Genomic DNA, 21,664 nt, shown 5'->3' with positions numbered 1-21,664 from the left:
TGGCATCGTTAGCTACAGGAGCTAGCTGCTGTCAGGATGATGGCGTGTTCACTGTCACTGAAGCTGCTGGTGCACGTGAAGAAGACACGTCGCCACGCGGCAAACAATGCAGCTGTTACCTAATTGGCTGCTTGCGTGCCACACACTTCAACATCAAGGGATATGATAGGCTATTTGTGGGCCGGGGCGGAGCTTCCTTGAGGTTCGTTCTCACTGTCACTTAGTGCGTTTGTTGTGTTCTGTCCCAGCCGTCTGGAGCTCTGGAAGGTTCTACTGAACTGTTTTCTTACCGCCATTAATCCTCATGAGACACACATCATTTATTAGCTCCTCCCCCTCCTGATTAGTTCCTGACCCCGACATCGACCAGGGGTCTGTCCAGTGTTTCCTGTCTCTCTGTAACATGTCTGGTCCAGTGCATGCTGGGATAGCAATGCAGTAGAACCTTCTCTGGTTCTATATATAGACATCATTTAGTCAAGCCGTGGCTCTTGTGTAGAGGGGAGACTGTTTCTTCCATAATAACTCTACATCATTGCAGTGGGACACACACCGCTACCATGGCAACAAAATAATAATAATCATGATAATGTTGGCGAAGGGCAGCCATCCTGGGCCTCGCCGCCATGCCGTTTCTCCTTCCTGCTCAATAAAAAAATATAATTCTGGAGCATCTGAAACCTCAGCGTGCTGTGCAGGTGCCAGTTCTGCTGTCGTGGCATCAAACACGGCCAAACGCCGGCAGGTGAGCGCATCCACGGAGGAGAAAAGCTGATCGGGTGTTTTAGGACCTTTCACCTGCCTGCATACATGCACGAGCATGGGACAGAGGCGCTTTCATCACTGACGGGCCGGATCTCGTCACACGCAGCCCCTTTGTTAACCCTCCACATTACTGAGCTGTGTGAACACTGGTCACCTGACCAACGGGCCAGTGGCACTGCCATGTCCAGGCATGTTGAAGGACACGCACCCAGAAACTCTGCTCTGCTCCGTCTCAACACGGCTGATCTGGTTAGTGCTGTTATCTGAACTTCTCTCATTGCCAGAAATGACGACACACTCACAAGTCTTACCAGTGACCACGTCGACCACGAGCACATCTGGTCAGACCGGGTCCTGGAGATCAAATCACACCTGCACAGCTTCAGGTCCACCTGAGAAGGCACACCTGACGCATCAATATCCCCTCAGAACGCCGTCAGGGGCCTTTGAGCCCACATCAAGGGCCACAATGAAGGACCGCCTACTCAACCGTCATCCAATCACAGCTGAGTGAGTGAGTGAGTGAGTGTGAGAGTGAGCGAGAGAGATACAGACAGACAGACAGACAGACAGTCCATCACAAGGTCACACAGAGACAAACAACCACTCACATCCATATGTGGTGATTCTCTGAGGAACCTGACAAGCATGTTTCTGGTGTGTGGGAGGAAGCCGGGTACCTGGAGGGAACCCGCCGCCCCACCGCGCTGCCCCACCGCGCCGCCCCACCGCGCCGCCCCTGATATTTGACATGATGTAACATTTCATCTTGTTTAAAACTGATAGTTCCCTCTGTGTTTACTAGCCTGGTACTACAGCACGACCACCAACAGGCCGGTAAAAGCTGCCACTGATCGCTTGAAGACAGAAGACCATCAATCCAGTTTCTGCTTCAGTGAAAGAACCAGTGTGTCACTCTGCTGCGTCGCTTCAGCAGCCTGATGGTGGCGCTGCAGCACACACGCTACAACACAGGACTAGGAAGCAAGGTTAACTGCTAACTAGTGGATTATTTGAATTGTGACTTCAAATGAGCTTCTCTCATCTGTATACTGTGTGTGTGTGTTTAAATAGATGTGTACAAACAGTAGTATTAAAATGCAGTGATACTCAGTATATTACTGGCAAGCTTGAGGCCCTGGAGCGCCACGCAGCAGACAGGACCAGACACATGCTGAAGGCAAGTGTGAACAGGACCGTTTCCTCTCACTGAAACACGACACGGCCTTCGCCTCACATCTGCGCAGGCAGGAGGAGGCCGGCGAGAAGCATCCTGGAGGGTTGGCACCACCCTCCTCCACCAGTCTGAGCCTTCATCACAGCACCGTCCACAAAGTGACTGATCAGTTTTAGCATATGACCCAGGACCTGGTCCTTGTGTCCTCTTTCATGACATTCCCCTCGGTGGACGGTCAACTTCTATCAGCTGATGGTCGCATCCTGATCTGATCAGAGTCGCTGATGTTGGGTTCATCAGGTGATTTATGAGCCACGTGGCTAACAGACTGAATATCTGTGTTGGCCACAAACAAACCTTGTTGGCTAAACACTACACAAGCCTCAGTTCACCATGTACTAGCTGGACCAACAAGTCCCGCCCACAGGTCAGGACCGGCGCTCGGAGACCTGGTGGTGAACCTACATCTGGGCCTGATTCAACAGAGAGACCGCAGCACCACTCAGAAGCAGCTCACCGTCCATCAAGGTAAATGTAGCTGGACAATGTTGCTCAAGATGGAGGACGGACTGGTCGCACAACAAGAGCATCTACGACAAGTTCCTCTAGACGAGCAGCTCTAGTCCAGGTGTGTGTAGAGCAGGTCACATGACCAACTGGACGGAACGCTGCTGGTGTTAAGGGTTGCAGAGGTGTGATTCTTCTCTGCAGCCTCAGAGGCGGCAAAGATCAAGTGAGGAAGAGCTTGTTACACACACACACACACACACACACACACACACACACACACTTGACACCAGTTCCTGGAATAAAAATACTGATACTTGCTGGTATGTTGGGAGGAAGTATCACGATATACTGTGGTGGCAGGACTTTGTCCAAACCCCCTCAGTGAACACACACATATCTGATCGCAGCCCATACAAGCATTGAGGTTCTCCAGGATCAGGTACGGACCGGGGACCAGACCACAGCAGAACCACCACAGAACCAGCAGCAGGTGGAGAGAACCTCGGTGATGTATGAGGTCATGTCAACCTGAACCTCGTCTGTTCTCTACTCAAGTTGGAACAAGGGGGCTGGGATCAACAGGGTCCTCGCAGAACCCCATCATGAACCCTCCAGGGACTATCCCAGTCTGTAGGAGGTTCAGCTGAGATCTCTGCACCTTTCCAGACGGACTTTAGTCTGTGACTCCTGACTCATCCGTCCTGTTACCAACATGAGCGTGAAGGAATATCGGAGCATCTTACCTCATAGGACCAGACGCATTGGACCCCCGCAAACCTCCGGACACAGCGGCCCACTTCCACGTCCTCGTGGGTGGTGTACATCTCCTGGAGGCACTCTCGGATGTGAGGCACCATCCTCCTGAGGACCTCCCGGCTCATGATGACCCCAGGCCCCCCCATGCAGAAGTTCTCGCCGGGCTCCAGGGCCAGCTTCCCCAGCTCATCCCGGGCCCCCATGCCGGTCTGGCCCAGGAAGATGGCCTCACTGCTGTTGAGGCTGCGCAGGAAGCTCTCCAGCTTCTCGCTCTTGATGTAGACGTCATCGTCGGCCCTCATGAACCACTCGTACTTGTCCAGGTAGTGGTCGTGCATGTACTTGAGCATCATGAAGGACTTCTTCTGGGGGGGGTATGAGTCATCCACGTTCCTCAGAGCCACGATGGGAATCGATAAAGAAGTGTCAGAACCCTCGCTGGAGAAGAACTCCACGCGGCCGGGTATCGTCTGGGCCCACGTCCTGAAAACAGGCAAGAATGAGTTCAGTACATTCAACCTCCCATCGTCTTGCCTGACACCGCGTCTTCTGTGGGGACGTGAGTATCAGCTGATGTCAGCAGACACCGACTGATTTCAGCGGCGTTCCCAAAGCCGTAGAATTGATGTCAGCATTTCAGTAAAGAACTTAGGAGTTGAGAACATGAACATGTGCTGCATGACTGAGAAACGTCCAGATCATCAGCCTTCAAATGATCGTAACTGCCATCAGCGACACCGCCGCCGCCCCGGTGGGCCATTTGGAGGCTCCACTTCTGCTCTCTTGGGATCCTGTCAGTGAGCGGCGGAGCGGAGTCAGACTAAACATGTCACTTTGTTGCTCCGTCTGAAAAAACGTCCTTCTTGGAACCACGAGCGGTTTTATGACATGAATCATGATTACAAACTTTTGATGGTTTGGTTATTAATATCTGGTCCTGCGACTCTGGCCTCAGGGTTGTAGTCAGTAAAAGGCCAGAGACCTGGACATGTGGAACCATTCTGGGCCTTTGTGTATGACTCGGGTCTGGATCAGAACTGAACCCCATCCATTATTTACTGACTGTTTATAATCTTAATACTGTTTTACAGGTTCTGGTATCAGTGTGTGTGTGTGCGTGTGTGTGTAGGGGGGAGAGTGTAGTGTGTGTGTGTGTGTGTGTGTGTGTATAGGGGGGAGAGTGTAGTGTGCGTGTGTGTGTGTAGGGGGGAGAGTGTAGTGTGCGTGTGTGTAGGGGGGAGAGTGTAGTGTGCGTGTGTGTAGGGGGGAGAGTGTAGTGTGCGTGTGTGTAGGGGGGAGAGTGTAGTGTGCGTGTGTGTAGGGGGGAGAGTGTAGTGTGCGTGTGTGTAGGGGGGAGAGTGTAGTGTGCGTGTGTGTAGGGGGGAGAGTGTAGTGTGTGAGTGTGTGTAGGGGGAGAGTGTAGTGTGTGTGTGTGTGTGTAGGGGGGAAAATGTAGTGTGTGTGTGTATAGGGGGGAGAGTGTAGTGTGTGTGTATGTGTAGGGGGGAGAGTGTAGTTTGTGTGCGTGTAGGGGGGAGAGTGTAGTTTGTGTGTGTGTGTAGGGGGGAGAGTGTAGTGTGTGTGTGTAGGGGGGAGAGTGTAGTGTGTGTGTGTAGGGGGGAGAGTGTAGTGTGTGTGTGTAGGGGGGAGAGTGTAATGTGTGTGTGTGTGTGTAGGGGGAGAGTGTAGTGTGTGTGTGTGTGTGTGTGTAGGGGGAGAGTGTAGTGTGTGTGTGTGTGTGTGTGTAGGGGGGAGAGTGTAGTTTGTGTGTGTGTAGGGGGGAGAGTGTAGTTTGTGTGTGTGTGTAGGGGGGAGAGTGTAGTGTGTGTGTGTGTGTATGTGTAGGGGGGAGAGTGTAGTGTGTGTGTGTGTAGGGGGGAGAGTGTAGTGTGTGTGTGTGTAGGGGGGAGAGTGTAGTGTGTGTGTGTGTGTGTAGGGGGGAGAGTGTAGTGTGTGTGTGTGTGTGTGTGTAGGGGGGAGAGTGTAGTGTGTGTGTGTGTGTGTAGGGGGGAGAGTGTAGTGTGTGTGTGTGTGTGTGTGTGTAGGGGGGAGAGTGTAGTGTGTGTGTATGTGTGTAGGGGGGAGAGTGTAGTGTGTGTGTGTGTGTGTAGGGGGGAGAGTGTAGTGTGTGTGTGTAGCACTTTGTGTTACATTTTTTTGGGATGAAAAGTTCTACATAAATGCAGCCTGTTGAACTGAACATTTTTTACCCTTCAACCTCAGCAGCGGCCCGTCCTGCCCAGCACGCCGGCGGCGTTAACGAGCTTCCACGGGTGATGGCAGTCATGAACCTGACGTCTCCTGAGTGGCCTGCAGCCGCCATTTTACTGTCATCAATCGATAGTTTCCTGAATTAACTTCCTGACTCACCAGCTTCGAGGAGACTGGAGGAGGAAACCAGACAAGCATGTTTCTACCGACCAAAATAAAACCACATCCTCCTGGTTCCCTGGCAACAACGCCGACGACGCACCTGAGGAGGTGACAGGAAACCTGAGGCATCAACCATGACCTCCTACAAGTCTGAAAGTCAGCATTTCTTCACGAGCTTCACAGTTTAAATACCAAAGAATCGACAGCTTATACAGAATCTAAGTCAAACTGATACTGATGATGCTGAAGCAGTGTCGCCATGGCAACAAGTCCTTGAGGGGACTGATTCTGATGTAGATGGTTTGAATGAACAATCTCGAGACCCACACTAGTTAGCTTAGCTCAATGGCTGGTAGTGAGTGGGAAATGTTAGCATCAGCCACCTCAGGTCCAGGCTAGTTAGCTTAGCCCAATGGCTGGTAGTGAGTGGGAAGTGTTAGCATCAGCCACCTCAGGTCCAGGCTAGTTAGCTTAGCCCAATGGCTGCTAGTGGGTGGGAAGTGTTAGCATCAGCTAGCTCAGGTCCAGGCTAGTTAGCTTAGCCCAATGGCTGGTAGTGGGTGGAAGTGTTAGCATCAGCTAGCTCAGGTCCAGGATGCTGGTGTGTCCAGCAGGAACCCTCCTCCTCCTCATCATCAGTAGCAGCAGTCGCTCTTCTAGTCCTCAACAAACCTTTGGTTCTGTTGACCCAAGTTCCAGTGGAGCTTTGGAGGTGCTGCGTCAAATCACTGCTCCCAGTCAGGAAAGTAGTTCCGGCTACGTGTCTGATTCTACCACTACAACGTCTCCTCATGTTAAACTGGTATTCATCACCAAGGTTACACAACCCTCCTGATATTAATGCAGGCAGAGAGGGAGCTACGCTAACACTTCCCACCCACTACCAGTCATTGTGCTAAGCTAACTAGCCTGGGTCTCAGCTCACTAGAGGAGGGGCTCTAATTCTTTTTCCGTCTCTGGGGACGATGGATAAGAGACTTTCTAAAAGTGGGCGTGTCCCTTTGCTGACATTTGCATTAGTAGGCTGACTCTGCACAAATAACCTGACTGCTTTTAAAAACATTATTTTGTACTGCAGCACAAGCAGGTAATAGTATTGTGTACTTGCAGAGGTTTTTTAACAGATGTCACTCATGTAAAGGACTGCTGAGGAACGACAGATGACAACTAGCTGTTAGCTAACCGGCACGTTTGCACTGGTACAGGAATAAACGGTGACGGAAGCAGGAAGATGCAATCAGTAAATTTCAACTCCAGCTGACGTACATCTGATTCAACTGAGCTGCGACTGAAATCACTGCAAAGAGAACGAATCAGCCAATGACGGTTCATGTCTGATGAGGACTCACATTGATACCTGCGTCCAACCAACCTCACCGTCGTCAGTTGGTAGGAACTGAAAATCAAATGTTAATATTTTAAGTCTGAGGGTTTTTTTATCAACCAAAACCATCTCTAAAGCCCCGTCAGCCTATCAGGCTCGTCAGGGACTCGAGTCCTGGTCAGCAGCAGAGACGTGCTGGTGTCTCCAGCGCCACGCATCCTAACGTCAGGATTCACGGATTGGGTTTCATTCATGAGGGCAAATCTGGGCTCTGGACCAGTGAAGCGGGTTGACACCTTGGAAGCTTTCATGAGTGTCTTGACAATTCCTGCACAAAAGATTCACGAATCAACCGTGAAAATAATCAGCAAAATTACGAATAACTGATGATGGGCAGCAGCTGGAGTAAATCTCGCAGGGTTTCTGGCCCCCAAGGATCCTGGAGGATCGACCACAACCCCCAGGATCCTGGAGGATCAACCACAGCCACCGAGGATCCTAGAGGATCAACCACAGCCACTGAGGATCCTAGAGGATCAACCACAGCCACCGAGGATCCACTGGATTGGAGTTTTCTTGGTTGTGCTGGCCTATTTTCCCCCCTGATAACAGAATTTATTTTACCAACCGCTGATAGTTGAAGAGGTTCTTGTTGTTATACGAAACTTCAAACATCGTAACGTCATTAAACACATCACAAATCAGCCTCGTGGATCTGGAATGAAACATTCCTTTGTTCCTAAACATTTGGGATGACCAACAAATCCCGTGTGTCCCCTTCTTTCCTCATCAGTGATTCGAACTCGGAGAGAGACTTGAGAGCTGGACTGGTACCGGAACCTCTGCGGGCTCCTCGGTCCCGGGCCCTGGGGAACCGGCTCTGCGTCCAGGAGCTCCCGGACCGTTACCCTCCTCGCGACCCCTCACGTACCTGTGCGCCGCCACGGCCCTGCTGCTCAGGTACTTCTGCGCCGTCATGACACCGACGAACAGGAAGCTGCTGGACCGGGAGCCGGGCTTCTCGGTGGACGGGGAGCCGTTGTCCTGCGCCGGCCATAGCACCCCCCCGGGGTCCTTCCTCACGCCCCCGTTCAAGCCGCAGCTGGCGGGGTTGGCTTTGCGCTTGTGCCCGGCTTTCTTCAGCTCGGTGGCTCTGGGCAGGATGAGGCGGGACGCCAGCGTGAAGCCGAGCACCAGCCCCAGCAGGACACTGAACCAGGCTCTCCGGCTGCGACCTGCCATTCCCCCGAAACTTCACCAGCTCGCGGCGCGTCCTCGCTCCGTCAGCGGCCCCAGCGACGGTACCGAGAAGTGGGTGAAGAAGACGTGGACTTCAAACAGCCGCCGGGTCGGTCGAGCTCGCGTGTCTCCGGTGGACCGGGCTCACACACACTCTCTCATGGTAGAAAAGCCCTTTTCTTCCAGTTGCCTACGTAGCATCCCAGCAGTCTCCTTGAAGCCGCCGCCTAAACCGCCGCCGCTCTCCGCCGCCGTCGACCGCCGGCCCGTCTCAACACCGACCAACAGCAGCTTTCTTCTTCGCCTTGAAGAGCGACCGCATTCTCGCCATTATCTCGCCATTTCAAGAATGTCGAGGCTGCCGAAGTCGCTGCTGCTGCTGTAGCGCGATGGGCTTAACTGCGATTTGACCCAGTGGAGTTTCCGTAGACGCGCTGTGACCAATCAGATCCTCCGATCCTTGCGGCGTTCACGGCCCACGGGAAAGTCGTACATAATGGAGGATTTTGAAAGAAGAGTAATAATATACTGATTATTATTGCTGCTCTGTCGACGCGGTTCTTTGTTTTCATGAAGCAGTTTAAAAGTCTTGTGAAGACTCAGAATTTATCTCACGAAACGAACCCATAATATTTTCAAGACCATGGAAACTTTGATATCTGATGAGAGCACTGACATTCATTCGCTTGTGTTTGTAGAACGCCAACATTTCGTGTTTCTAAACTTCAGATTATTTTTGAATGAATGTCTTCTAGAGCTCCGCCGATTGGGGGGGGGGGGGCTGATGGGCGGCAAGAAATCACTGATTATCAGCCGATAGTCGGTCAGATAGCTCGGTGGCACAGGACAGCATCAGTCAGCCACTGGAGCACGGCGCCCTCTACTGGACCACAAGGTAACGGCACCAAAAATTTAAAACGGACGCTTTTTTCTTCACTAAAAACGCGCTCACTTCCGCTGATATCAGCCGATATCAGCTGATCCACCGATCAGAAATGTTCTAGTTATATTCTAACTATATAAATATTAATATCGATGAATGGAAGCATCTTCTATTATTTTACTGATTATAAAAGATGGAGTAATGATGATGTTGCTCTTCTTATTTTACGTTTAACTGCCTGAAGGCTTCTCTCTTCTTCTTTGTTGTCCGTCTCTATTTTCTCTCTCTGCCTTCATCTCTGGTTTAGTTCTCCGGTCCCAGCATCTCTCAACATTCAGGTCAAAGTGCTGAACACAGATAACGATGAATCTGATGTAACAGGATTTCAAAAGACCATAAAACAATAAGATGTTGAAAAAAGATGAATTAAGGTCAATTAAAGTAACATTAAACTTTACTCCAGACTAAAAGCCTAATTAGAGGTCTTTGATTTCCTTTTAAAATCCCTCTCCTGAGTCCCGAGGCGCATGTTCCGGAGTTTAGGGGCATAAAAGCAGCGGGCGGCCTCGCCGGGGTTTTTACGGGACACAGAAGGAACATTTCAAAGGAAAGCAGCGGAGGAGCTGGGACATAAAATGAAAGAAAGTCTCTGATGTCGGGAGGAACCAGGTCATTGAAAGCCTCATATTAAGTCAAAAGAAAGGTCGCGGTGGGGTCATGTGGTCCAAGATTTATTTGGAGGCCGACAGCAGAAGTTTGGAACACGTGTAGTTTTCTCTCAGGTTAACAACCGTCAGTCGCAACTGACACGCGAATATCAGCACGTCACCGGCATCAGCTGACGTGCTGAGTCACGCTGACGAACCAAGGAAACAACAGCCTGCTGCCTCCTGACCGGATGCTGGAGGTCACGTGTGTGGGCGACATCATACGTGTACAGCGTACTAGGTGTGATATGTCTGATGTCTACATCACGGTCAGGTTAAACATCAGAACACGTTTATTCTGCTGCAGGAGAACCTTGCTGATCTCTGCCTGCAGGCCTGCCAGAAACCTGGCATCACTCAAGTTGAAGATCAGCCATCACATTTAGAAAAAACCAGCAGCAGCAGCAGCCAATAAAAACCAGCGAGCTTCAGCAACTTCCTGCTTCTGACAAGATCCAACTCGACCAACGCGCCGATGAGTCCTGGCTGATTTGGCTGATCGTGACATGATCTTCATAACGACACATATTTTCTGGCAAACTTGAGTAAGCAGTGTGTGAGATTCTTCTTCATTAACAACACACTTGCGAGTCACAAGTCGTTTGCTCATCTGAGCTGGTAATCATGAGACCGATGTATCAATCGATCACCAATCAATGCCGATACTGAGCCAATATCATTGTGCAGCCGCAGTTGGTGGTATCAGTGCGCCGATTCTTGAATGATGACATTCAAACCTGTGATATAAACGACAACAAATGTCACGAGAGCTGAGGAGCTGAACTGGATCACTGGGATCTGAGATCCCTCTGACCGGTCACTGGGATCTGAGATCCCTCTGACCGGTCACTGAACCAACGCCAGCGTCTCCCTGTTTTTTCCAGGTGAGTTTCACCTGGAAAAACATGCATTTGGAGTTGTGCGAACACAGAGGACACACGAGAACGTGACCCTCATATTCTTAAGAAATCAACATTTTATGTGAGTCCTGTTTTTACAGTTACAGTGGAGGTGAAGATAAGAGCCTACCAACTATTACTGGCGTCTTCAAACGCAGCACGAGTCCGGGCGCTCGCTGGTCTTCCGCGCCCCCCGGTGGTCGTGGTCGTCATCTGCAGCGGTTCCCAGGTTAAAGTGGGTCCTGTACGATCCTCAACTGTCCTGTCAGGGTATCCAACCATGACGTCATCCAGTGCTGACCCACAACAGCGCAAACCACTTCTGTTGGCTCAAAACTGATTTTAAAACTTTTATTTCATTCTACATTTAACTGATTTTTCTAAGATTATTTGATGTTTCCTGTGTAAATGAGTCGTGTACTCGTTATGTCACCGCACAGTTTGATCAGCTGATTCTCATTGGTTGATATCGATCGCGTCACCTTCATTTGTTGGTTTGTACGTTCAAATATTCAGGTTTGCACCTGAAGGGATGAGCTCATTTTATTTATGACACTCAGCATTAATGATGATGATGTCACACTTCTGGCGTCTGTTCTCTCGGCCCCAGAGATGTGGCGCAACACCAGCGTATGAGACTGAAACCTGGCCCGCCGCCACCGCCGCCGAACCACAGAACAAATAATGCAACCGTAATTAAGTGATTAGTGATATAACGGCGCTGAGTCATGGCTGCTGACACAGCACCAAGGAGACGCCGTCAGACTAACTAGCGAGCGCCTAATTAACCCTCATGACTCCTGGTGATTTCGGTTCCACCTGGTGACCTCAACCAGAGTTGCTACTAGCTTGGCGAGGAGAGAACCGCCCCTCGCCTGTTGTACCTTCCAAACAAGATGGCGGATGAAAAATAACGGAGCAGCAGGTAGACAGAAATGTTTATTTCCAAGCGTGTTGTACACAAAAATAACGCACAGATTAAAAAACACACTGACAGCGACATTGATCAGCCAGACCTTCTGGTTAGGAACCGTTTCAAGGAGAGGCGTCATTACAAGCGTTCAATCCCACTGACATCATGACCACAGAGGAAGCAGCTGCTCGCCATGATGGCGGCATGAGAGACGGCCAGGAGGAAATCGACGGGACAGCAGGGTGAGGCTAACTGATCGACACCCAAAAGAAGGTTAAACATGTCGGCCAGGTGAGTTTGTCAGCTTGGCTCAGTCAGTGTGCACTTGAGGAGGCCAGAGGTCAAAGGTCGCACAGACCAACGTCTCTGACCTTCTCTAACCTCATCCACCAGATGACGGTCCTCTCCTGCCAGGCCGCCAGGTGCAGGAGCCGCCGCCCTCCCCAGTCAGAGGGTTGTAGTCTGAAACACAGAAGAAGAAGAGCAGCAATCAGGTCAAAGGCAGCTGAGTCCTCTCCTGTGTGAGGGGGCGGAGTTGGAGCCAGCAGCAGGTCATGACCCCGCCCCCGCAGCGTGCGTACATACCAGTGCTGCGAAGCGGCTTCTTGTCCGTCTTTGGTTTCATTGGCGTTGACGAGCCGGCGTCTTCAGCAGCCTGTAGTGACGAAACATTGATCAGTCAGATCAGGTCTGTGTTGTCATGGCAACCGCAACTTCAGCAGCAGCGCAAGCGTCCAGTTCTTCAGGTGGAGACACGATAGCGTGGTCTGACCCGTGTGAACCTACCGTAATTCCACTAATAGACCCGGTCTCAATGATGGCCAGGAGCCTGGTCAGCACCAACAACTACATAAATCTGTCATCTCCAATGACATCACGCCTGCGATGGCCAGGACGCAGAGACACGTCCAAGCCTACAAACTCTGTGTCCAGCAGCCGCCAGTGGCTTGAGACCAGGAAGCCGGTCCACCTCAAAGCTGTACGTCTCTATGAGCTCAACCTTTGACCTTTGACCGCCACAATCTTCTCAGGTCAGAGTTGTAGGTCATCCTCGAGTCCAAGCGAGCATTTGTGTTAGCGAGAGCGTGATGAATGGAAGACAACCCGGGACCACAATGGCTGCCTGGGATCAAGTTAAACGCTACTGACAGAAAAAAGTCAGGAGACAGTTTTGATCTCCAAAGAGGAAAAACAGAGGAAGAAACATTTTGATGGATTCTGAAGTTTCACACTGAAAAGCTGAAGTAAAAAACAGCTTCTTTAGAAAAACTCCAAATCACAAATCTTCAACTGAAGGTTGATCCTCAACAGACACCCGCCTCCGCCCTCGCTCCTCTGGCTGCAGCCTCGGGGCCTCTGCTGGCCCCTGCTGGTGCTTCCCGCTAACTGAAACTCCCCTGTCAGGTCTCCACAGTTCACTCAACCATCAGCAGATGAGGAAGCAGCCGTTGACAGGTTTGCTTCCTGTCAGTCGTTTGCTGGACAGCTGAAGAGGAAATGAGGTCTCAACACATCCTGCTGCGACATGTTGTTGCTGTTGGTTTTGTTGTTGGTGGTGGTTTTGTTGTTGGTGGTGGTTTTGTTGTTGCTGTTGGTTTTGTTGTTGCTGTTGGTTTTGTTGTTGGTGGTGGTTTTGTTGTTGGTGGTGGTTTTGTTGTTGCTGTTGGTTTTGTTGTTGCTGGTGGTTTTGTTGTTGGTGGTGGTTTTGTTGTTGGTGGTGGTTTTGTTGTTGGTGGTGGTTTTGTTGTTGGTGGTGGTTTTGTTGTTGCTGTTGGTTTTGTTGTTGCTGGTGGTTTTGTTGTTGGTGGTGGTTTTGTTGTTGGTGGTGGTTTTGTTGTTGGTGGTGGTTTTGTTGTTGGTGGTGGTTTTGTTGTTGGTGGTGGTTTTGTTGTTGCTGTTGGTTTTGTTGTTGTTGGTGGTTTTGTTGTTGGTGGTGGTTTTGTTGTTGCTGTTGGTTTTGTTGTTGGTGGTGGTTTTGTTGTTGGTGGTGGTGGTTTTGTTGTTATTGTTGGTGGTTTTGTTGTTGTTGGTGGTTTTGTTGTTGGTGGTGGTTTTGTTGTTGGTGGTGGTGGTTTTGTTGTTATTGTTGGTTTTTACAAGAAAAGGAACAACACCTGCTGCTACCATGTCTGTGTTTTGGGAGAATGAAAACTCACCTTAGAGACTTTGGCCCCTTTGTAGCTCCTCCCCTGCTGCATGCTCTCCCAGATCTCAATCTTCTGCCTCCTCTTCTCTTCTTCTTGCTGTTCATGGCAAACATCACAGGTGAGTTCAGGTGTGATGCGGTCGGGCCGCCACAGCGCTGGTCGGGACAAACCTGTATCTGCTTCTCTCTGAAGAGAGCAGCTTTGGCATCCTGCTCCTCCTGCATCCTCCTCCGAGCTGCCTCCATGGCCTCTTGTCTTTGTGCGACCAACGCAGCATCTTCAAACACAAACATCATCATCAGCCCCCCCACTGACATAGTATGATCCATGTCTTCTTTCTAGCACACCACAACCTGGAGACTTTGGAAACTGTTAAGCTGTCGTTAGCCATCAGTCTACTGCGTTTGTTTGTGAGTCTGTCTGTGTGTGTGTCTGTGTGAGTGTGTGTGCTAGTAAAGAGAGAATGAACACACAGCAGCGGCAGGTTTGCTAACTTTTCCCCCTTAGATTTGTTTCACCTACATGAAGGTCTGCCTTCCAGCTGCTGCAGCAGTCATTAATAACGAGTAAATGGTCATGTGACCTTCGCTGACCTTGCTCAGAGTTTTTTTCACTGCTCTGCCATCATGGTACCACTGGGCCTGACAAGAACTACTGGTTGGTTCTGACCTTGCAGTGTGGGCGGAGGCGGGCTGCGGGGACTCTGACTGGATCTCCTCTTGTTCAGGAAGTGGATGAGCAGGTAGAGCAGAGCGGTCGCTGCCAGCAGGTGCCATCCATACCCCGACAGAAGCTCGCCGACTGGGAGGGACACAAGAGAACACCTGACACCAGGTACCGAGACGGAACCGGAAGGAAGTTCTGGGTCGAAGATTGCTCAATAAACAGACGGAGACCCTGAGAACGCTCTCGTACACTAACCCACAGAACAGTTCTGCCTCCGAGCAGACGATCTCTGTCTGACCACGTTTGCAACTCACGAATGAGAAGATCTGTTCTCGAGGCAGAGCTGATGGCCGGATTACATCAGCTAGATGAGGAAGTGCCAGCGAGACTTCCTGTCAACTCAGGGTGGAGCGGCACAGTCCAGGCTTGACCGGCTATGAACTCAATATTCCGTATTTTATTTATGTCCCACATTTAAAGGCTTGGGCTCTGCTGCAGCTCAACTTGCCAGCGTTTCTCACAACTGAAGGTAGAAAACAGGAGCGGACGCCGCTACAGGAAGACAACTGCAGTGTCTGTATCAGTGCGCACGTCCCTCACCCGCCGGACACCTCATCACTCAGCTGCCGGTACTATGATCGCAGCCAGGAAATCAATCACACTCACAGGAAGTGCTGCTTCCAGGCGCAGCTACTCTTCAGAGCAGTGGGCGGGGCTAGCAGAATGTCAGCAAGGTGTCAAACAACCAATGACATGAGGGCCGACTGTCAAAGACAGCACAACAAAGCTCTATGGCTTCATTCACTGTGTTAATTCACGTTTGATCCGGAGTGACGTCATACTGCGATGATGACGTCATTTCACAGCACTCGGCCAATATTACAGGGTTAAAAACCCTTCAGGAACTTCTCTTAAATGAAGGCAACGGTCGCATTCGACGGGTGAGAGACAAACAAAAGCATTTGAACTGAGGTGAAGATTTTAGAAGAAACTACTGGATAAAAGCACGAGTTTCGAGGGGAACGGCAAAAACTCCGGAGTTCCCAGCAGTTGAGCCTCCTTCGTTTGTTTTTATTGTTAAAACCATCACGTGGAAACACAACTGGTTTTAACCAGATGTGACAGAGCGAGCGCTGTTGACGTAAAACCTGGAAACTACTGGAACACGACAAGTACCAGTGTAGACCCCCCCCCCAAAAAAAAAAAAATACAAAAACAAAACAAAAACCAACTCAAAGTCACTTGGTGGAGCCGAACGCAGCGCCATGCTGTAACTCTCCACATTAATAACGACCCCGGTCGGTCGCAGCTAGCTAGAGGCTACAAAACAAACCATGCTAGCAGTTAGCATGCTATCGCTTGCTGTAGCAGCAACAATCACAATATAATAATTCTGCCCCCCCAGAGGAGGGCCAAACACCCCCGGGGGACACGGGCAGAGGGAGACCAGCAGCTGACTGACGGTTACCCAGGAGGCTAAAGGAACTCAGGTCCTGGTTCCTGATGGGCGTCTTCACCACCTGCGGCGAGTCTCCGTCATCCACGTCAGTGACCTCCACATCGTCCATCTCTCACGGAGTCGAAGTACGCGGCTGGTCCGTCGGGTTTCTGGGTTTACCGTGAACGTTCCCCGTTCGAAGCTCTCAGAACACGAACTCCGCAGAGGAACCGCGGAGCCTCCTTCCTGCCGCTTGTCAGCTAAATAGCGATTACAACGCAAGCAAACATGGTGATGACGTGTCACCTCGTGCTGCGTTTGGGGTCGTAGGAAAGTTCCAAACTGTTGAATTTTCAATTTATTTCTGTTCCTTTACCTGGCCGTATTCCCATTTAAGATCAAATAACAACTTGTCATATTTTGTCTTCAGTTAAGACGAATTAAGACTTTATTTTATTTAGTTCGGTATACACTCGACTCCTTTTCTATCCTGATTGGCCACAAGATCTGAGCCATGCCCACAGCTGTGTGACGTCAGACTGGACTGTTCTGTTGATGCTGGTGGCTTCTTGTAACTTTTACCTGAGTTAGTTATTGGACCTGAATTCAGAACACCGTCTCAAAAGCACAGCTGGATGCTGAGTGACCAGCTGCTGCTACATAGTACCAGGCAGGATGGTCATGTGATGCCCAAGAGGCGTGGCTAGGGTCTGCTAGAAACATCAGCTGCTGTCCATCATATTGATATTTCTACAGCACAACCAGGTCAGTGCTACTGTGACCATTTCCAGAGCAACATGTTTTTAGCAGTTTTATAGGAGCTGGAGGGAGCTTTGACATACTCAGGTTTCTGAGTGCAAGTGAATGCAGCAGTGATTCAGTGAGGGACACATTCTTAGAAATTAAGAAATTACTTTAATGTGAAAATGAACATTAAAAAAAAAAGAAACAGCCATGAAAAATGTACAACACAAAGCCACCAACAACACGGACGGCTCAGGAGCCGTTGACGGGCGGCTCCTCCTCCATGTCTTCCACCTCATCCTCAGCTCCCTCGTCCATCTCGTCCCCAGCTCCAACGCCCATGTGAGCCTCCATCGGCACCATGTTGTCCCGCTCCACTTCCTCCTCCTCCTCCTCTTCCTCCACCCCAGCTTGACCTGGAGATATCAAACACTGAGAAATGAGCGGCGCACACTCATCCGCCAGACCGACTTCAGCGCCCATTACCAGGCAACCAGCAGTAAACAAATAATGGGGTAGCAGTTCCTGGTATGAACGTTAACTACAGGTGACACTGAGCATTTCAGGCAGCTCTTGCAATTTACTAGTAGATGTGTCCAGAATACAAATCACACTAAGGAGCCCATGAGCCAGCATCAAGATGGCGATGCAGCACCACACCAACGCTGTCCCCCCGCCACTGGCGCTCTGCTCTGCATTTGGCCAACAGGCCCGGTAATGCGGACACGTTTATGTCTCTAACGTGCTCCTGAATCATCGGCATGGAAATGTTTCTGGTGTTTTCAGGTGCAGTTCACCGAGCCACATCAGAGCGCCGCGGCTGAGATGATAAAAAGTTGTGGAAGTTACCAGCGGAGGAGGCAAGCATTCGTTCCTCCATGAGGGTTGTTGATAGTGGAGCTCCACCTACTTGTCACGTGTGTCTGAGGCTGGAGGTCGTATATCACCATGGTCACCGGAGTTCAGTGCAGAGCTGATAAATACCCGTGTCTACTGCAGGGTCATGTGACCCAGAACTGAATGCTGACTGAACTCTTCACGCGTCAGAAAAACACCTGAGGTACCAACCTTGTCTGAGGTCCCGGCCCGGAATCTGACCCGCCTGCAGCATCCCCTTCAACCGCTCCACCTCTGCCAATGACGAGGCATTTGCAATGGCATTCTGGGGTGGAGAGACACACACACACACACACACACAAACACACACACGTCTGGCAACTGCTGGTCATCACATTGATACTCAGCTTTACTGACATAATTTCACATCTCAGCTGCATCCTGACCAACATGACAAAAGTTTATTTGTGACATGACCGAGTAAGTAGAACCGCCTCCTGGCACTTGGCTTTAGCCACATCGGTGATGTCATCTTTAACCACCAGGACAACTCTGTTCTCACTGGGCAGGGACCAAGAATCAGGGGCTGCAAAACCTAATCTCAGCTCTTAGCCTCTAATCTCCAAAGTGTCACATGTCCAAACCTTGATGGCCTCCACGTCGGCCTGAGACGGCCCCGCCCTCTTCTTCTCAAGCTGCGCTGCCACTCCAGGAGTGAATCTGAAAGGAAGGCACCCCAGTTAGACCACACAGAGGCACACGAGCTTCTCGGACCTCCCAACCAGTGTAGTCAACGTCATGTGTAGTATCTTTTCTTGAGTCAAATAAACTGATACAGAAGAGAGACAGCAGTCCTGAGCAACACTGGCTTCCAACGGCCGGGTTTGTGTTCTGCAGCGTTTCCCTGCAGGGGAGAAGGTTGGTGTGAGAACGTTCTCCAATGATGCTTGAGGAGAGAGAGGGCGGGTTCATCTAAGATGGTGTCTGATGTGGAGAGTGAGTTTAATCATTAGGCAGCCAGGACCCAGTGATTCTGAGGAGCTGCTGTCCCACTCTGACGCTCATCTTACGTTTTCGTCTGCTTGGCAATATCCTTTGCAAGTTGAGCACCTCGTTTGCCCTTGAACATTTTCTCCGCCTCCTGTCGCTCCTACGACCACAAGCACACAGTTCAAGTGAACATCATCACACATCGACCTCTCACAAGGTCCGAGAGGAGAACGGACAGATCCCCGGAGTCTCTCACTCTGGACATCCACCGGGAAGGAAGAGTTCAACGTGTTGATACGTTGCTGCAACAATGGAGCCACTAACTGATGCTCATTTAATTGTTGGCATCAATGAGGATAATATCACATCACCTAAACATGTCAGATGAGACCAGTCACATGTTTGGATTTTCCCTCCACCAAACCTGGACTGAGAGGAAAGAGGAGGGTTTGGAGTGTTAAGGAGGCTGTAGTTTTTTGAGTGGTGTGAATCTGAAAGAACTCCAACTCCCACATCCACCTGACTCGAAATGGATCAGCCAGAGATCTGTTGTGCTACCATTTCCTTCCCATCTCTACATCCCATAATACTCGGCATCCAGCTGGAACCAAAGCTTCTCCCGGCCACTCACCTTCAGTTTCACCTTCTGGAAGTCGAGCACACGGATCTGAGGGATTTTGTTGATCACGTAGAGTCTGTAATGCTTCTTGTTGGTCACTGGATTCCTCAGCAGGCTGGAACACCAAGCGCAGTCACTCACACGTCCCTCGGCTGCTTAGACGCCTGAGTTTTGGAGATTCTTACCTGAGGAGGGTCAACGTCTTCACCGTGGCCAGAGGGTCCAAGTCTCCCTGTGCACAGTCACACAAACACTCATGTAACCTGGGCTCTAGGAGTTCTGGTGACTGCCACAGACGGTGAGTTATTCCAAGTCCACCGACGGTGCTCCGCTAGACCTGCTGCGGGTCGCTGACAGCAAGGCCTCCGCAGTTCCACAGTATTTTTCACTTGTAACTTGCATGTCATTTCATAACAATCAAGACATGATCATGATGACATACTAAATACTCATCTGACCAGGACCAAAACAATCAGAGTCCAGATGGGTCTGTGGTTCTGGGTTAACTCACCAGCTCCTGGATGTTGTTGTTGGTGAGGACCAGTTCTGTCAGACTGGGCAGGCACTGCTCCAGGTTCTCACCTACACGGCTACACAAACACACAGCAGCGTTACAAGCACGCGGCCACACAGATGCTCATACACACACAAGTAGTCTGACTGACATCCTAGTTTTTACACACGCCCACATCCAGGACATCTGGCTGGCTATCCAGTCGCTGCCACTCGCTACTTTGGTTAGTGACACAAAAGGTGACGCTGAGGCAGAAGGACATCTACGAGGAACCAGCTCCACCCTCCATTCTAGGGGTGGAGACGCTTCCGTCCAACTGATCCCCCTTGTTCTTGGACACTGGCACATATTAATGAATGAAGCTGTAACTATGACAACAGTGCATGTAAACCCACAACTCTACAGATTCTTCACCCAGGTCATCGGTCAATACTGCAGATGGGACTCACCAGATGCGATTGTTGTTCATCAGCAACGTCTTGAGTCTTCTGAGCAGAGGGAAGCCGTCCAGTTTCCTCACCTCGTTATCAGAGAAGTCAATGGTGTCAAATTGGTCCAGACTGGCGCCGAGGTTCTCAAGAACTGGGATTTTATATCCTGGAATATGGAACCACCCAAATCAGTCTCTGATTATTAACGTTGCTACCATCCTGCCCTCACATGTGGGAGTTGTAGTCAGGAGGACTCAGGAGGATGAGAGGGCATCTTGTTTTTGAGGGGGTCATGAACATGAAAAAAATTATTGATAAAACATGTCGACAATGAAGCGATGCTACAGAGATCCCAACCACGACAACACACACACACACACACACACACACACAAAGAAATGTCTCTCCACGTTTTCCTGAACGTGGCCTGTTTAACTCGGCGGCCTTCAACGAACTCGAGTTAGCTTGAATATCATCCACTCAACAAGCTAACGGTAGCTGAGCACAACATGAAAACAACTTTCTGAAACGAGTTTCCCTTGAGGCCCGTGTGAAGCCTGACTGGCGAGCCAACCACCGCTGACTAGCTACGTTGCTAAGGCGCTAGCTTGCTAACCAGCTAACTCAGTAGCCAGCCGTCGCTGAACTTCGTCTCACCTCGTAAATCAAGTTCTCGATCTCGGACCGGGTTCGTATATTGAGCCGCCTGCTCGATGAGCTCGGCAGATAGTTTCACCATGTTTCGTTGATTTGGCAACAGAACGACGAGCAGAACCGCGTACTGGAACCACACGCTTTGCCGCCGGTTAACAGGCTGCTGCTTCTTCTACGGGTTTATGGCGGAGGCAGTGGAGGTGCGCGGCAGCGCCTCCCAGTGTTTTGGACTGTTGTTTTAAAAAAGCGACAGGCCACCGTCGCACTACTTCTGCCTCTCATTTTTGAAATATTTGTGGCTGCGTTAACGCTTATGTTTATGGGTCTGGATTGAAAAGTTCAAATCACTACATTTGTACTGGTAAGTGAACAAAATATTCCGTTTAAACTGAGTAAGCATGCAGATTTTAGTTGTACAATATTTACACTATGGTTCACACGGACCGAGGACCCCCTCCCCCCCGCCCCCATCATGACAAAAACAACAACCCCCCCCAAAAACAACCTGGAATGCGAAGGGTTACATTTCTGTTTTGCTGTATGTTTGATCAACAGAGTCAAAATTAATTCTGAAAGTAAAAAAAAAAAAAAAATAGATGTTGTAAAAGATGTTTTAGAACTGGATTTTGAAAAGCATCTTTATTGTGTAGAAGAGTAGGAGTGAATGTGACTCTGGTTAACATCCATCCATCCATTGTCTTCCACTTATTCCTGTTTAGGGTCGCGGGGGGTGGAGCCTATCCCAGCATCTACGGGCGAGAGTCAGGGTTCACCCTGGACAGGTCGCCAGTCCATCGCAGGGCCAACATAGAGAGACGAACAACCATTCACACTCACATTCACACCTACGGTCAATTTAGAGAATCAATCAGCCTCGTCCCCAAATTGATGTCTTTGGACTGTGGAGGAAGCTGGAGTACCAGAGAGAACCCAGAAGGAACAGGGAGAACATGGAGACTCACACAGAAAGATCCCAGCTGGGACTCAAACCCAGAACCTTCTTGCTGTGAGGCCACAGTGCTGACCACTGTGCAGCCCTCTGGTTAACAACCCAGGTTTTTAAGACTCCACCACTCCA

The 21,664-nt window shown here is 50.3% G+C and overlaps 3 protein-coding genes across 3 annotated transcripts in view; all 3 read right to left on the bottom strand.

The window, feature by feature from the left end:
• chsy1 (chondroitin sulfate synthase 1) overlaps window positions 1-8,544 on the bottom strand; it is a 48,452-nt gene extending 39,908 nt beyond the window's left edge. Inside the window, exons 1-2 of the mRNA XM_086191178.1 lie at window positions 7,837-8,544; window positions 3,196-3,691 (exon numbers count right to left, since the gene is read on the bottom strand). Coding sequence (XP_086047304.1) covers window positions 3,196-3,691; window positions 7,837-8,147 — 807 coding nt within the window. The 5' untranslated portion in view covers window positions 8,148-8,544. The remainder of the gene's footprint in view (window positions 1-3,195; window positions 3,692-7,836) is intronic.
• A 3,021-nt stretch (window positions 8,545-11,565) lies between these two features.
• Window positions 11,566-16,108, bottom strand: selenos (selenoprotein S). The gene is made up of 6 exons (XM_086191165.1): window positions 15,828-16,108; window positions 14,363-14,494; window positions 13,864-13,970; window positions 13,703-13,789; window positions 12,132-12,201; window positions 11,566-12,008 (listed from the first exon to the last, which is right to left on the bottom strand). The coding sequence occupies exons 1-6, from the start codon at window positions 15,925-15,927 to the stop codon at window positions 11,923-11,925; spliced, it is 582 nt and encodes a 193-aa protein (XP_086047291.1). The 5' UTR covers window positions 15,928-16,108; the 3' UTR covers window positions 11,566-11,922.
• Window positions 16,109-16,714: 606 nt separating this feature from the next.
• snrpa1 (small nuclear ribonucleoprotein polypeptide A') lies at window positions 16,715-20,781 on the bottom strand. Its single transcript, XM_086191151.1, has 9 exons — window positions 20,590-20,781; window positions 19,951-20,098; window positions 19,499-19,577; window positions 19,173-19,219; window positions 19,000-19,102; window positions 18,449-18,528; window positions 18,023-18,098; window positions 17,610-17,703; window positions 16,715-16,957 (listed from the first exon to the last, which is right to left on the bottom strand). Exons 1-9 carry the CDS (start codon window positions 20,669-20,671, stop codon window positions 16,794-16,796), a joined length of 873 nt encoding a protein of 290 aa, XP_086047277.1. The 5' UTR covers window positions 20,672-20,781; the 3' UTR covers window positions 16,715-16,793.
• Between the last annotated feature and the right edge of the window lie 883 nt (window positions 20,782-21,664).

Source organism: Aulostomus chinensis, chromosome 2 (assembly GCF_037954235.1).
Source record: "Aulostomus chinensis isolate RoL2024-O1b breed Wild chromosome 2, RoL_Achi_v1.0, whole genome shotgun sequence".
Classification (NCBI taxonomy): domain Eukaryota; kingdom Metazoa; phylum Chordata; class Actinopteri; order Syngnathiformes; family Aulostomidae; genus Aulostomus; species Aulostomus chinensis.
Note: the sequence above shows the minus strand (reverse complement) of the source record. Positions and strands in the feature narration are given on the sequence as shown.

Bases quoted from the DNA above. Each gene is read 5' to 3' on its own strand.
- snrpa1 (XM_086191151.1), bottom strand. From the start codon at position 20,671: ATGGTGAAACTATCTGCCGAGCTCATCGAGCAGGCGGCTCAATATACG. The intron at 19,220-19,498 runs GTGAGTTAACCC...GACTGTGCACAG, and splicing joins ACAACAACATCCAGGAGCTG to GGAGACTTGGACCCTCTGGC. The intron at 17,704-18,022 runs GTTTGGACATGT...TCTCCACCCCAG, and splicing joins CCGACGTGGAGGCCATCAAG to AATGCCATTGCAAATGCCTC.